The following is a 16,227-nucleotide window of genomic DNA, read 5'->3' as shown; positions in this document are numbered from 1 at the left end:
AATCTTCATCACAGGCTGTCCGGGGATATGTACACTCCGACGAAAAATGTTTAAAAGCGAATGATGGAATCTTGGTGAGGTGATCTGTAACTCCATAAAGGGAAGGCATCGCATACAATATACTTGTCCTCCCTGCTGGAGCAACAGCATTTCTTGTTTTTCGTATTCTATGAATATTCCATTCAAAACATACTTGATCAAGATCACACTGAAATAAAAATTATAATTAAAAATTCATTAACAACAATTCATCTCTTACTTGTTCTAATGGTATGAAACAAAATTGAACTAGAGACTTGTCCGAAAATGATGCATCAAATAAATTGTCTTCTATTAAGGTTTGAAATAAATTCATCCAGTATTGTGCATTATGTTAACGTAATATAGACCACCAATATTCTATCCTTTGATTGTGCATGCTTTTTCCATACAAAAACATGGTTGATTTGTTGATTCAGTAAATACTTCATGAAAGGCTTTTTGTATCCTCTCCATTACTTCATTTTCAGTGCCCATATCGGTTCGTAAAGTTCTGGGACATCCTCCTTTTAAGAAATATCCTCCAATTATCTTCAAAATTACAAATTTTGTCAAGTGTGAAGATGACAAATAATAAATAGTGTGTTCTTGTTTCAACATCAGTTCCAAATGATTATCGTTGAAAGTATTGATTGATTCAGAGTTAATGATTTTCGCTAACCTTAGGGTCGCTTGAGGTTGATCCCACTTTCAACCACATATTTCCATTGAAATTTCGATCACACAACAATTTCACGAACCTCCTTAACATCACCTCTTAGTAAATTATTATGCACTCAAGGAACCATATTTCTACTTTTGAGTCAAAATCATTACTTTCAAGTCGAAATTACGAGATAAAAGTCGAAATTATGAGATAAAAGTCGAAATTACGAGATAAAAGTCGAAATTATGAGATGAAGGTCGAAATTATGAGATAAAAGTCGAAATTACGAGATAAAAGTCGAAATTATGAGATAAAATTCGAAATTACGAGATAAAAGTCGAAATTACGATATAAAAGTCAAAATTATGAGATAAAAGTCGAAATTATTATGACGTAAAAGTCGAAATTACGAGATAAAAGTCGAAACTACGAGATAAAAGTCGAAATTATGAGCTAAAAGTCGAAATTATGAGATAAAAGTCGAAATTACGAGATAAAAGTCGAAATTTCGACTTTTAAGTCGAAATTATTGTGGATCAAATGAACAAATAATCTGTGGCCCTTCTACGCTTCCGTAACTTTCAAACTCCTCCTTCTAAATGTAACACATCGTATTCATGAATGCACTCATGTCCTTCTGCCAAAAGGTGGTTTGCGAATGTGGAATTGGTCTTTCATGGAATTGGATTCAATGAACTTGCCTAATTGCCTATCTGTACCAGTAAAACAGACTGAGATATTATATAGATGATTCATTGAATATGTCAATTCCATCCACCCGTTGATAAAATTCACCACTGAAAGGAAGGTAAATAATTCAGTAAATTACCTTGACTGAACCATTACGAAAAATGACAATAAACATGAATTTGCAATTTTCCACAAACCATCTTACAGGGACATTATCATACATAATTCCTCCACTCACCCTTACCAGCATGAAATTGTTATATTCAATAGTATGCATCACAGCCACTTTCCAAAAAACTACAAAAGCAAGCCATGGACCTGGTCTATCCAAATTCAAGATATGATAACGTCAGTTATAGAACATTGTCATATTTCGGTGAATAGGACATTGTCATACATGGTGAACCAACCAATAAAATTGCTCGTTTTTTGAAGAAAGAATGCGTAAAAGTACCTTATAGAACGAATAATAGTCTAAGTAAATTTATTAAAAAACATTAAAGACAAAACTTCGGTGTCGAAATGATCAGGAGTGTATAATCTGACTTGTGGATCTCACCCAAAACTATATATTAGCCAAACAGGGAGAATATTTTCCCGAAGAATTACAAAGCATAGAAGTAGTTTTTTAAATAGAAAGACCAATTCCACATTTGCAAACCACCTATTACCAGAAGGACATGATTTCAATCATGAATACTACGTGTTACATTCAGAAGAAAAGAGTTTGAAACTCAATCTTCTAGAATGTTCAGAAATCGATAGATTCAGAAATTCGGGTAATTTACTGAATGATCAATTAGAATTGAATAATTCACCGTTAATAAATATTTTTTCAAATGTGGAACATACGCTCAGGTATTTTAATTCATTACAAACTTAGGAAAAATCAGGTAGGTACTTGAAACGTAGGTACTTCAAATTGTTAAATAAGGTATATTAAGAATTGAATATGTAGAATATTGTTAGTAAAGACATGCTATTGTATCGCGAAACACGTGTTGCGTTTTTGTAAAATTTTTTAGAGCAAATCTGACAATAAGCTGTTTTTGGAATACGCTACTTATATATTTTCATCAAGCCAATTCTATCATATATTTTCATTAATGTTTTACTTTTTTACAAGCAAATGAGTTCAAAATGTCACCGTTGAGTATTAGTAAAAATGTATTAGATTTTTGCATGCAGCCGCCGTCAATACGACGCCTCAACGTTTTTTGCATTTTTCAAGTATTTTCGAAGGATATCTTTGTTGTCAAGTTCGGTTTCAATAAGTCGTTTTTGATGAACGAAAAACCCCTCGGTCTAATGGTTTTAGTATTATCTAAAGACAAATCAGGAATAAATCTACATATGTTTTCAGATTTGTAATCAAAATGGATGATCAATAAATACATTACATTAGTGCAAATTTATATTACCAACTTCTCATTATTTCCAAATGTTCGTACATGAAATAAATTTAAAAGCTTATTTCGGTTTCCTGTTCTGTTATCGACTTTACTTTGTTTCAGGTTTCCATATGGCTCCAAAGCTCAGCAAAATATTTCCCGAATCGTGCCTACTCATTTTCGTGGGAGTTGTGATCGGCGTCATCCTGGTCCACGTGACGGACAGCGTCCACATGTCGCCGTTAACGCCGGACACATTCTTCTTTTATATGCTTCCACCGATCATCCTGGATGCCGGCTACTTCATGCCTAATAGACTTTTTTTTGACCACATCGGCACTATTCTGTTGTTTGCCGTCATAGGCACTATTTTTAATACTCTAACTATAGGTTGGTATTTTTTGTTACGTTACATTGTCAAGATGTACAAGATGATTATTGGGGAATTACTGTATTTTCAGAATATAATATTTTTAAATTTCATTAGTTCGAACTTCCATTGTCTAGTACAGGGGTCTCCAAACTCGCGGAATTGTCGGTGATTCAGCCCAGTGGATCTGATGAAGTTAACAACTGATATGACTGGTTTTAGAACTTCAGACATATCCAAACATTTTCCGCACAAGGACTGTTGATGAATGATACAATGTAAGACTAAAGGTTTTGAAGCACCATCATTTTCTACAGCCTTTGACACAAGTGCAACCACTCCTTTATTTTTACCATACATATTTTTGCCTCCATCAGTTGTTATAGAATTCAAATTTCTCCATCAAAGGTTCTTTTTATTATTGGCATTTTCAACTTCCTTAAAAATATCTGCCCCAGTTGCCGTGCCGTGAATACTATCAATATCAAGAAGTACTTCATACACTTCATAACTTTTATCTACTCCGCGAATAAAAATCAACACCTGAGCAGTATCTGACACATCCGTTGACTCATCCAATGCTAGAGAAAACCACTCATGATGTCCATTTTTGTCAGACAGTTGAGATGATATATTTTCTGTGATGTCTTGCACCCTCCGAGCCACGGTGTTTGCTGACAAACTGACACTTTTAAATAAATTTACCTTTTCGGGACATATTTCTTCGGCTACTGCAATCAAGCATTCTTTTATCATTTCTCCATCGGTGAATGGTTTGCCACGTTTTCCAATTTCCAGGGCCACACTAAAGCTGGCGCGAGTTGCAGACTCTTGTTCAGTATTCGCTTTGGTAAACAAAGATTGCTGCGATTTGAGTCCGCGTTTCAAAACTTCAAATTTTTCCTTCTGAAAACTTTCTGTATACTTGGAGTAACTTTGAAAATGTTTCGATTCATAGTGTCGTTTAATGATATATATAGTCTTTGAGAACAGCCATGGTTTCATTACAAATTAAACATAGCGCCTTATTACTGGATTCAATCACAAAATACTTTAAGTTCCATTTTTCTTGGAACGTTCTGAATTCACTGTCGATTTTTCGCTTCTTTTCCATACTAACAAATCACACATAAAAACAATAAGTAAAATCAAAATACTTTTATTGACGGGTGTTACTTTATTTCACAAGAGACAGTTTCGCTTCCTTCGCCTTTCCTACGCAGACTAACTCGCACTTGCGTCACTAGCCTTTTTATATGCAATTATTACTGCCATCTCGAGGTGATCGGAATACACTAGCTAGAACCAGAACTTTCTCGAACCAACGCGGTAATTCCAAATATTTAATTACGCCTAATGCCACCTAGCGGGTAGCTGAAAAAGATAGTACATAGTACCACTACTCGCCACTAGGTGTCGTTAAGTGTCACAATACACAATAGTAATTGAAATGCAAAAAAAGCGTAAGTTTGCTTAGGTCACGCACTTTGCGACTATCCTAGTCTAGAAATATAGTTAAGGGCAGAAATTGGCCCTTGGAACAAACTGAAAAATCATTATGGCCCGAAGACTTCAAAGTTTGGAGACCCTGGTCTAGTATAATAAAATATGATTTGAAATCCTTGAAAGAACAAATACAATTGAAAATTAAAGTCAATAGCTGAAAATAACAATTAGGTATATTAAGCAAAAAAACTTGAAATGAAATTGCAATAAATGAAAATTTGACAAAAGAAAATTGAACAATCAAAATTAAATTAAAATTAAAGGATTTCGAACCAAGTTACTTCACGACGTTTCAATTGTTAATATCCACAATCGTCTTCGGTAGAAGATTAATCAACTGCTGGTATGCAAATGGATTTATAATAACTATACACTTGAAAAGTTTTTGAAAACTAAACGCCTAACACATGATATTGATATGACCGACAGTTGATGAAAATCCATGATAACATATTTAGGTAAATTTCACTAGTTCGGACTTCCATTGTCTACTATATAAAATGATTTGAAATCCCTGAAACAACTAAAAAAGAATAATTACAAATGAATAGCTGAAAATAACAATTATATTAAGCAAAATAAACCTGAAATGAAATAATAGTGAAATAAAATACAAGTAAAAATAAAACAATTGAATAAATAAAAATAACGAAATGAAAAAAGAAAAACTGGAGAGATTCCAACACACACAGCGAGGGGAAACCAGCAAATCAGGAATAACAGACCATGTTTGGACCCATCAACATAACATCGAGTGGTCCCAAGCTGATCTTGATCTTGCACAGAAAGGAACATTGGTTTAGGAGAAAATTCAAGGAAGCTGCATACATGTTGTCCAACAACGTATTCAGCTAAGCCAGCGTAGAAATACGCAACATATGGAAACCCATCATCAAGCGAAAAATGGCCAACTCCCGCCAACCGGTCATCTCCCACGGAACCAGTGAAGCGGAAAATGGAAAGCGGGAATAAGGGAAAGTACTCGAACGACCTATAAATAGTCATCTCTCGGAGGAATCAGTCCAGTCATCACCCGAAGACGATTGTAGATACTAACAATCGAAACGTCGTTAACTAACGTGACTTGGAATCTCTCCAGTTTTTCTTTTTTTTTTTTTTTCTTTTCTTTATTTTTATTTATTCAATTGTTCTATTTTTACTCGTATTTTATTTCACTATTATTTCATTTCAGGTTTATTTTGCTTAATATAATTGTTATTTTCAACTATTCATTTGTAATTATTCTTTTTTAGTTGTTAGGGATTTCAAATCATTTTATATAGTAGACAATGAAAGTCCGAACTAGTGAAATTCATCATGAAACATTGTCAATCACCTTCAAACAAACATATTTAGGTAACTTTTCGTTGGCAGTAAATCAATTTAGAACAATCATTGACCATTATTGTGGTGAAAACAACTTTCATCACTCCATTACTTTCAGTTTTGCTTCACAGATATGGAACCAGTTTTTTTCAAAATAACCTTCTACAAAGGTCCTTCAGACTTCAGTTCAATGTCATGTCTGTTTCCAGTAATATTTTTCGAATAAAAGAACCCCCACCAAAAAGATTTGACTGTCACTTGACATGTAAAAAAAAGTCAAAGTCCTCCCTAATGGCGAATACAATATTGGTCATATCTTCTTATCCATTTTGAATTCATTTCATTCCTCTGTCTCAAAATTCATCATAATATACTAGATTTTACATATGATATCGAAGTAGAAACAGTTTTTAGTTAAATGCTGAAAAATCCAATTTTGATCACCGAATATCAATTACTTAAAACGTTTCATCTGGGAGTTATATCAAAATAGTTTCAGAGGTATATATTTTAGAAAATATTTCTAATAAACCGAAAAAGTCAAATCATTTTTAATTAAATGCCGTATAGTACTGACCACAGCGCAAAATATCGATTGGTATATAAAACCAAAATCATTATTTCTAATAATATTTTGACCGTTTGTACAACTATAAAACTCAATTGTGAGATTTTCACTAAACAGTTTACGAAATTGCAACACGTGTTTTTACTATACAAAAGCTCCTTCAGGCATACTTATTAAAGGAATAATTCGTTTGAACACTCTTTAAGAATATCACTGGAGTTTTTCCCAACACCAAACCGTTATTTCAACACCTCGACACGTGTTTCGATCACCAAGTGATCATCTTCAGGAGGAAGATCAAACTATCCCACAAAAGGTCTCCCTATTCATACCATAGATACCTGTTCCAGGTACCTGCGTCTTGAGTGTCTTAAGTTAATTTTACAATTTGCCTTATCTACTTGTCTTAAATTGATTTTACAACGTGTCTTTATGTAATAGTCAGGTAAATCTAATAATTGAAATATTATAAGCTATATAAAATTAATTTCACATATTGCCTTATCTACTAGTTTACATAAATTTTACAATGTGTCCTTATATAATAGTAAGAAGGTGAATATAATAATTGAAATATTATAAGATATATAAAATTCAATTTCACAATATTACCCTATCTACTTGTTTAAATTAATTTCACAATGTGCCCTTGTGTAATAGTCAGATGAATTTAATAAATAAAATATTATTTTAACCAGCTATAATATGCCCTGTAACAATGTTGTTCTGCTACTTCTTCTGTGGGTGGGAAGTTTCCCAAAATGAATGATGATTTAATTTTTGCCAATTGATATTTTTGAAATCCTATTTGATTCAGTGTTATTTTTTAATTTTTATCTTTATAAATAGATTTATTTAATTGTAATCCATTTTTTTATATCTTCTTTAATTGCACCTTTCTTATAAAAAGACATTGGTCAAATTTAACATATTTTTAGCGTTTAGTAATGAGTTTACAATAATTTTCTTTCCTTTTTCGGCAAATTTAGTTGTTGTATCGCACTGGAAAAACAATTCATAAATGCAACAATATTTTTGAAGGATTAGATGTGAAAAATAGATCCTTTACATTTCCAGAACTTGGTTTCAGAAAACAAATGTCATGATTATTTGAATTTAGTTGATTAAAAAGGACCGAAAGATCAATATTTCGACTTATAACAATTACAGTTTTATTAGTATCTCGGGCAATTTCTATCGAGGTCTTAATTATGTCAGCATCGGCATATTCTTGTACTTGTTTACAGAAAAAAACCCTGTGACTGTAATCTTTTCATTTGAGTTTTTATTATTTTGTCCTTGTTTTTCTTATAAGATAAACATTTTAAAACAGCAATAAATAGGCATCTACAAATATTATTTGAAGAAGATTCTACAACCTTTCAAAATATTGTAGATGTCTTATTAAATATTAACTTTATTAACTTACTTGCTTTATTATAGTAGTATATTTCGATTTGCAATTTTTTCGTTTATCAATGAAACATGGAATCTCACGTTTTTGAGTAATTAAAGTGTAAATTTTGATAAACCACTCAAAATTGGTGTTCACAAAAGAAAAATGTACACTACAGGAAATAGCAGCCTCTAACGGTTTCCCGAGGGGTATTGTAGATGACATAATAAGGAAGGAGAAGTTTATTAGGTTGAGAATGAACGAAATCTCGACTTCCACAAAGTACAAAAACCAAGATAAATATATATCAGTTCTATACCACCAATACACGAAGAACTTTGGACAGATTTTCAAGGAACTAGGTATAAAGTTGGTTTTTAAAACAAGACATACACTACAGAGCCGTTTAGGAAGTCCAAAAGACAAAGTCGAGAATTTGGAAAAGTCTGGAATTTACGAAATGTAATATATAAAAATAGATGTTTATTGGTTGGTTGGTTGATTGGTAAGTGATAAACTTCTACATCGCTCAACCGATCTTGGTGAAACTTTACATGTATAATTTTTCATAGAGAAGGTTTTTAGGCTATCAGTTTTTCTGTAACTCGCCACTAGATGGCGCTGTAGAACAATTTTTTGAAAGCACTGTTCTATAACGCTGCGCACGCCTAAGTTCGTTGATTCTGATTCTGTCAAAACATTGGAACAGCAGTGATACAGCAACATAGTACTAATTAGTACTATAACTACCAAATTCTACGCGGGCGAAGCCGCGGGCAACAACTAGTTGAATATAAGGACTGCGATGCAAAATATTATGGACAATCAAAACGATCTATTGAAAAAAGATATAAGGAATACTTAGCACACTTAAAATATGGGAGACCTAAAAAATCAGCAGTCGCTTATCAAATTTTGCAACAGGCATCTAGATGCCTATGAGAGTGTAGAAATGAGTAAACATCATAATATTATGAATGGTGATGGTGGACCAATACCTAATAGTGTACTATGTACCATGTTAAAATAATATTTTATTCATTAGATTTACATGACTATCACATAAGGGCACATTGTAAAATTTATTGAAGACTAGTAGATAAGGCAACATGTGAAATTTATTTTATATAGCCTTTAATATTTCAATTATTAGATTCACCTGACTAATACATAAGGACACGTTGTAAAATTAATTTAAAACACTCAAGACGTAGGTCCCTGGAACAGGTATCTATGGTATAAATGGGGATAGCTTTGTTAGTATGATTAGTTTGATTTTCCTCTTGAAGATGAATACTTGGTGATCGAAACACGTGTCGAGGTGTTAAAATAACGGTTTGGTGTTGGGGAAAAAACACCAGTAATATTCATTACTACACCAAAGGTTCCTAACAGGGCATCACAAATACTCCTCAAGAAGGTATTTATAATTGAATACGTGTTGCGGTTATGTAGACTGTTCAATGAATATACGTTTGTCATTGATTTTTATCAAGTGTATATCAACCGATATCAAGTGTATATCAACCGATTTCATCATATACCTTTTTCAGTTCCAGAAATTTGTTGAATATTTGTTTTGACTGTTGTTATTGCTGAGTTCATTTAACACTTCTATTTCATTGTATTCGGTTGTTTCAAAAGTTTTGTCCGTTTTTATGAATCTATTTCAATCTGTAATATCTCAGTGAATTCTTGTTCAATTTAATCGAAATTAGCGTCATTTGAATCAAGGCACTTTTGCCAATGTAACCCAAGTCAATTAATGCCGTCAGCATGAAAACTGTGTGCTCGGGATTTGATGAAGGCGACGGAAGCCGTTTTTACCTGATCCGGAATTGCAAACAAAAGTTGTACTGGTGAGAAAGTTAGGGAAGTATGGTGAATGAAGCAGAACTTCGACGCTCAATTCGTTTAATTCTCAGACAGTGATTTGTGAAACGTGCGGACGGATCCACTGTTCATCACACGTGAGTATCCGACCCAAAAACGGATTGTTTTGGTTGCGCAAAAGCAAAGAAGAACAGGCTTCGAAACGTGACAATTTCTGTCGATCATTCAAATCGTGGGGCACCCACTTTTCGAGCGTTTTGATCTTTCCAGTACATTTTAAACCATCAGAACCCGCACGGGAGCTGACGCTCAGTTCTTCCGCCATCTCACGCATCGTTTGTGGTGGGTCAGTCTCTACCAGGGTCCTTGAATCCTCGTCCAGGATTAATGTAGGTTAACTACTTCGAGGCAAAATTCTCCCTAACGAAATTTCGCAAACTAACGTTGTTCATTAATACCATCATTGCCAAATGCCTGGGAAATTTTGCGAGCTGTTTCTGCAGTGATTTGGTTTAATTTGAATTCGTAGAGAAAAATTGGCCGAAAATCGCTTAACGACAGTAATCACTTGACGACATTAATGAGCTGAAAATAGGCAATAAATTAAATTTTGGAAAAAATGAACAGCATAAATATATAGAGTACAAAATCCTCTAACGATCGATATACACCACGATGCAGTAGAATTAATGAATATTGAGATATGGAGCCACAAAAACACATGACATTTAAACGGACAAAACTTTTGAATTAGATGAATATTACTGAAGTTTTTTCCCAACACCAAATTCATAATATTCATTACTACACCAAAGGTTCCAAACACTGCATCAAAATCTGATAGATAATACAGTCCTATCTTTATCTTATTAATATCTTATTTTTGTTCTTGTAGATGAAACTGAAATAAGGCCGATGGTGAAAAAACAGTCATCTTCTATTTAGTCTTGCATATACAGGATGTTTCAAATTCAATCCTCACCATTGGGATCTCGGAAACTATGAGAAATACGAAGATGGTTCAATTGAAGCAAAGCTACGCATCAACCTGACTAACAATATGTCGTTGAGAAAGTTCTGAAATTCCGAGTATATCCGGGTTTTTATTTTTTTGTGACTTTATTTTTCGAAAAATTCGAAAATAAATTGCACTTACACGTTGCCACTTTTTCCCTACTACATAATGGTGTTTTCAGATTTGCTATCCGACGTTTCGTCTTCCGGCCACCATCATCAACTTTATTTTTTCTCATGAGCGGTACATTGTATTCTTTCTGTTTTGAATAGAACCATATTTTACCTTTTCAATGATGTATCATAGGTTATCATTCTTTTTCGAAAAGTTGGAGATATTGAAAAAAATTAATTTTTATCATAATAGGCTTTGACTTCGATGTTTCCAAATTTGACTTTCAATTTGTTACACTCAATGACATTTTGTTATTGTACAAGTCATTGAATTTTTGGCGAAAAGTGGCTTTCATGAATGAAGAAAAAATAGATATGACGAATAAAAATTTATTACAAATATGAACAGTATTAGGACATCGGAAATGTATTTAAACTTGTATACCGAAAGACGACAACCACATCGAACTATGTTCAAGTTATTGGATCAAAATCTCAACGAGTTTGGTTCATTTGAAAAGCCGAAGAAAAAATACGGAGACAGAATCAACAATCAAAATTTGATAAATGAGGTGTTTTTGAGTATTCAATGAAAATAGAACTTTGAACAAATAACAATAATTAAATGAAATGTAAAGACAAAAGTAAATCATAGCAAATGCTCAAAATGCTGGCCTTGTTCATAAGAATACAGCTGTGCTCTTGTTCGAATATTATTCACTGCACGATTAATTTCCCTCCTCCTCAATCTTCCGAACTCTCTAACAATGCTATGTTGAAGGTTCTCAATATTTTGATATTTTCTCCGATCATAAACTCTATTTTTCAGTGTACCCCATGAGAATGTATCCATAACACTTGAGCCTGAAGACCTTGCTGGTCACTTCACCGGCCCATTACTCCCTATCCATTTGTCACCAAACCTTTCGGTCAGGTGATTGGATACTCGACTGGTAGTGTGCGGTGGAGCACCATCATGTTGGAACCAGATGTTGTTATAGTTAGCCAAAGGTAGATCATCCAAATCATCGACATTAAAAACTGGTGTTAGGTTTCTCCATTCAGAATTCCGTCAAATAAATGAGGACCCAAAATTCTATCTTTGTAAATTCCTGCCCACACGTTAATACTAAATCGCACTTGAGGTCGAATTTCTCGGAACTGCCTGGAGTTGTTTATGCTCCAAATGTGTTCGTAATTTCGGTTGAATATCCCACAATTCGTAAAAGTGCTCTCATCTGTCCAAATTACATTTTCCAGGAAAACAGGTAAATCAGTTCCTCTTACTAGCCAATTTCAAAATTATAATCGCCTTTCGGGATCACCAGGATGTCATTTTTTGAGATATGTGTATTTTGTAATATTTCAAACCGCTTTTTTGAGATGTATCCAAGCACTTATACGACAAATATTCATTTCGGAGGAAATTTGACGTGTAGATTTCCCCGGGTTCATGTTTATCTGCAAATTATTAATTTTTATTGAAAAGGACACAATGTCCAACTTATCTCATACATATCTCAATTACCAATTTTTTTTTAGTTTCGTGGTCCATTATGTCTCCGTATTTTTTCCATAGCTCTCCAAATGAACCATTTATCCAATAACTTGAATATAGCTCGATGTGGTTGTCGTCTTTTGGGATATAAGTTCAAATACATTTCCGATGTCCTAACACTGTTTCTATCGTATTTGTAATAAATTTGTATCATATCTCTATTTCCTTTATTTGTGAAAGCCACTTTTCGCCAAAAATTCAATGACTTGTACAATAACAAAATGTTATTGAGTGTAACGAATTGAAAGTCAAATTTAGAAACATCAAAGTGTAAGCCTATTATGATAAGAATTATTTTTTTTCAATATCTTCAATTTTCCGAAAAAGAATGATAACTCATGATACATCATTGAAAAGGTGAAATCTGGTTCTATTCAAAACAGAAAGAATTCAATGTGGCGCCCATGAGAAAAAATAAATGATGGTGGCCGAAAGACGAAACGTCGGATAGCATATCTGAAAACACTATTATGTAGCAGGAAAAAAGTGACAATGTGGAAGTGCAATTCATTTTCAAATCCTTCGAAAAATAAAGCCAGAAAGAAATAGAAACAATTTTCCGAAATTTCTGTTTTTTCCGGATATCTCCGGATATACTTGGATTTTCAGAGCTTTTCCAACGACATATTGTTAGTCAGGTGAATGCGCAACTTTGCCTCAATGCAACCATCTACGTATCTTTCATATTTTCCGAGATCCCAATGGTGAGAATCGAATTTGAAACATCTAAAAGCTCATTTTGCAGCATACCCCCCAAAATGTCAATTCATATCTCAAGTGCGAATCAATAATGGAGTGATACGCTTTTTTCGGTTTGGTTTCCCTAACTCATTTGAGACCATTCGAAGGGCATAACAATTCGAGGATAGTTTTTTATTTGAATTACTCACATTATATATGTAGATGAGACAGAAGTAAGGTCGATAGTGAAAAAACAGTCATCTCCTATTTTGCCTTGCATATATATCTAACAGTTTATTTTGCAGCATACCCCCCAAAATATCAATTCATATCTAAAGTGCCAATCAATAATGGATGCTGGTTACCCTAACTCGTTTGAGACCATTCGAAGGGCATAAAAATTCGATGATAGTTTTCTATTTAAATTTCTCACATGCACCTCAAATTTGACGTCTCTGCCTATGTTTATATCTAAAAACTTATTTTTGTTTCCACTGCATCATTTCCCAGCATCAGTGCCAGAATGGTGCACTCAAATGATATGTTTGTCTTCTTCATATTGATAACAAAAGATTTAAATCTAGTCATATTTTTATTTTATCTAGATTTCTGCAGACATTTTCATGGAGATCTCTCTAGTTTTTATTATGCCACAACAAAGTGGTGTCATCATCAAAAATAGTAAAAGAACCAGCGATGCTAAGTGTGGTCAGGTCGTTATCGTATAAATTAATCATTAGGGGCCCCGAAACTGAACCTTGAGGTACTCCTATTCTATATTTGATGTTGTTTACGCGGAATCATTTATTATCATTTCCATGATGGCTGAGCTTCCGCAGCACTATTCCGTGATCTACACAGTCAAATGCTTCTGTTAAATCACGAAATACTGCCATCGTTGCGTCACCAGTGTTGCTGTTAACTTAACCAGTACCTCTATGGTACTGGTTAAGTACCATAGAGGTACTTAACCAAAAATAATTATGTATTGAATCAGGTGATATTAAAGTCTTCATGAAACCAGTCAATTCGTTCGCTATTTTATAAGTTTCTGATATTCTATTATGAGACTCCTTCATTCTATCATCATAATACCAACCTTTGTTTTGTTTTCTCTGAGCATTCGGTGAATTCTTTAACATATATTTGTTTTACTGAATTTCAAATGAGTCTTTGACAATATGTTTTCTGATATAGTGGAGAGTGAAGATTCGTAAAGCTGCAAAAATCTACGGTTCTTTGTTTTTTATTTTGATATTTTCTATTGGGAAGGCTGTTTAAAAAAACTCACATATTTTATTGTTGAACGTTTCAAATGGTTGAAGACATGAAAATTGGTACAAATGTTATAAACCTTGCAAAGTTCATTTGACTGTATAATTTTTCGAATTTTACTTTTATATTATCGCATCATGATCAGATAGTCTACTTGATATAACAGAGCACGATACATTATACTAATGAATGTACTAGTAATATATTTAGGTGAACTTTCTTTCCATATGTGTGCCTATATTAATAATTTGTAAACTTTTAATGTTACAGGTGTTTCCTTATGGGCAGTGGGATTAACAGGCCTGTTCTCCTGTGATACTCCTCTCTTGGACATGCTGCTTTTCGGATCTCTAATTTCCGCGGTGGACCCAGTGGCTGTGTTAGCACTATTCGAAGAAATTCAAGTTAATGAGATTCTGTATATAGTGGTGTTCGGGGAGTCTTTGCTCAATGACGCTGTGACCGTCGTTTTGTACCATCTGTTCGAATCCTACACCGACATGGGCCTCGAAAATATATTGTATATAGATGTGGTGTCAGGATTCTTGAACTTCTGGGTGGTGGCCGTTGGCGGTACTATTATCGGAGTGATTTGGGGCCTCGGAACTGCTTTGGTGACCAAGTATACGAATGAGGTGCGCGTCATTGAACCCATTTCCATATTTGTGATGGCCTATTTAGCTTACCTCAACGCAGAGATCTTCCACATGTCAGGTATTTTGGCGTAAGTATTGTTGCACATGAAAAACGATATGCTGTTACTTGTGAATAATCGATAGAGCGTAATATATGATCACGGATCAGATAGACATGTTCGTGCGAACGAACGAAATAACTTCAAACATCGAAAAAAAAATTGCAAGAAACTTATAGGAAGGAAGAAAGAATTCAAAATGATTAGGTGCTCTGATATGCCATTGATATTATCAATTTTCGGCTAATTTTCATGTTAACTTATCATTAGATGGAGTATCCATGTACCCGTAACTGATGAAGCTATCGTGCAGCGAAACGCGTTTTATATTTTTCATAAAAGATACTACAGAATAGTTCATTGTACCTACAGTACACACTCGTGAAGGTTTCCGTGGGATACTGTTTTTCGACTTGAAGTAGACTTTTTCTGAAAATAATATTTGAAATCGTTTAACGTTTGATGATGAATGCCGCATTCTTTCTCTACGCCAAAAAAAATGCGTGGGACAGTAATTTTCATCACCTCAAGAAGCTGTTGAAGCCATACAGTATCATGTTTTTCAGATTTAATTCACAGCGGAAAAAACATAACTTTCCAGCTTTTTGTTAAATCCCATTAAATTTTGATATACTCCCAGAAAGATACATTTAAGTGTATGATTCAATAATAGGAGAATTTTGTGTTACATTTATATGGAGTTGAATCATAAATATATAAACTATTAATCAGAGTTCTACCGTTTCATTTGTATTTCACAAAAATTGTTTTTCTCGGACCATATTTCTATTGGATAGCCACCAAAAATTTTTGATTTTATGAACGCACACTTATACTCGAGCTTCTTTCCATACCATATTGAAGTTTTTGTCAGTTGCAATCAATTGAAATGGAAATGAGAGGAAAAATTATTTTTATCTCATCGTCCAATTATACATTTCTTCTTCATATAGAATTTCTCAAATAAATAAGTTTTCCATAATCATTTTCATTTTCTTGAGCAATTTTTCATTTGTAACTTTATAAACGCTTATTTATACTCGAGCTTCATTCCATACTGTCAGTATTAAGGTTTTTGTCAGTTGAAATGAATTGAAATGCGAGGAAAAATTTTATTTCATCTTAT

At 33.5% G+C, this 16,227-nt stretch overlaps 2 protein-coding genes across 4 annotated transcripts in view; one reads left to right on the top strand and one right to left on the bottom strand.

The window, feature by feature from the left end:
* pip (heparan sulfate 2-O-sulfotransferase pipe) overlaps positions 1-16,227 on the bottom strand; it is a 530,582-nt gene that overhangs the window by 440,538 nt on the left and 73,817 nt on the right. The gene's annotated exons all lie outside the window — the stretch shown is intronic.
* Positions 1-16,227, top strand: part of Nhe2 (Na[+]/H[+] hydrogen exchanger 2) — a 123,945-nt gene that overhangs the window by 50,016 nt on the left and 57,702 nt on the right. For both annotated transcript variants that reach the window (XM_074179048.1, XM_074179047.1), the window contains exons 2-3: positions 2,890-3,156; positions 14,678-15,131. In XM_074179048.1, coding sequence (XP_074035149.1) covers positions 2,890-3,156; positions 14,678-15,131 — 721 coding nt within the window. The remainder of the gene's footprint in view (positions 1-2,889; positions 3,157-14,677; positions 15,132-16,227) is intronic.

This window comes from Leptinotarsa decemlineata, unplaced genomic scaffold, assembly GCF_025532065.1.
Source record: "Leptinotarsa decemlineata unplaced genomic scaffold, Ldec_3_MD MMD2_tig00004307_RagTag_RagTag, whole genome shotgun sequence".
NCBI classification, from domain to species: Eukaryota; Metazoa; Arthropoda; class Insecta; order Coleoptera; family Chrysomelidae; genus Leptinotarsa; species Leptinotarsa decemlineata.
The sequence above is the reverse complement of the archived record's forward strand: the minus strand, read 5'-3'. Positions and strand labels throughout refer to the sequence as shown.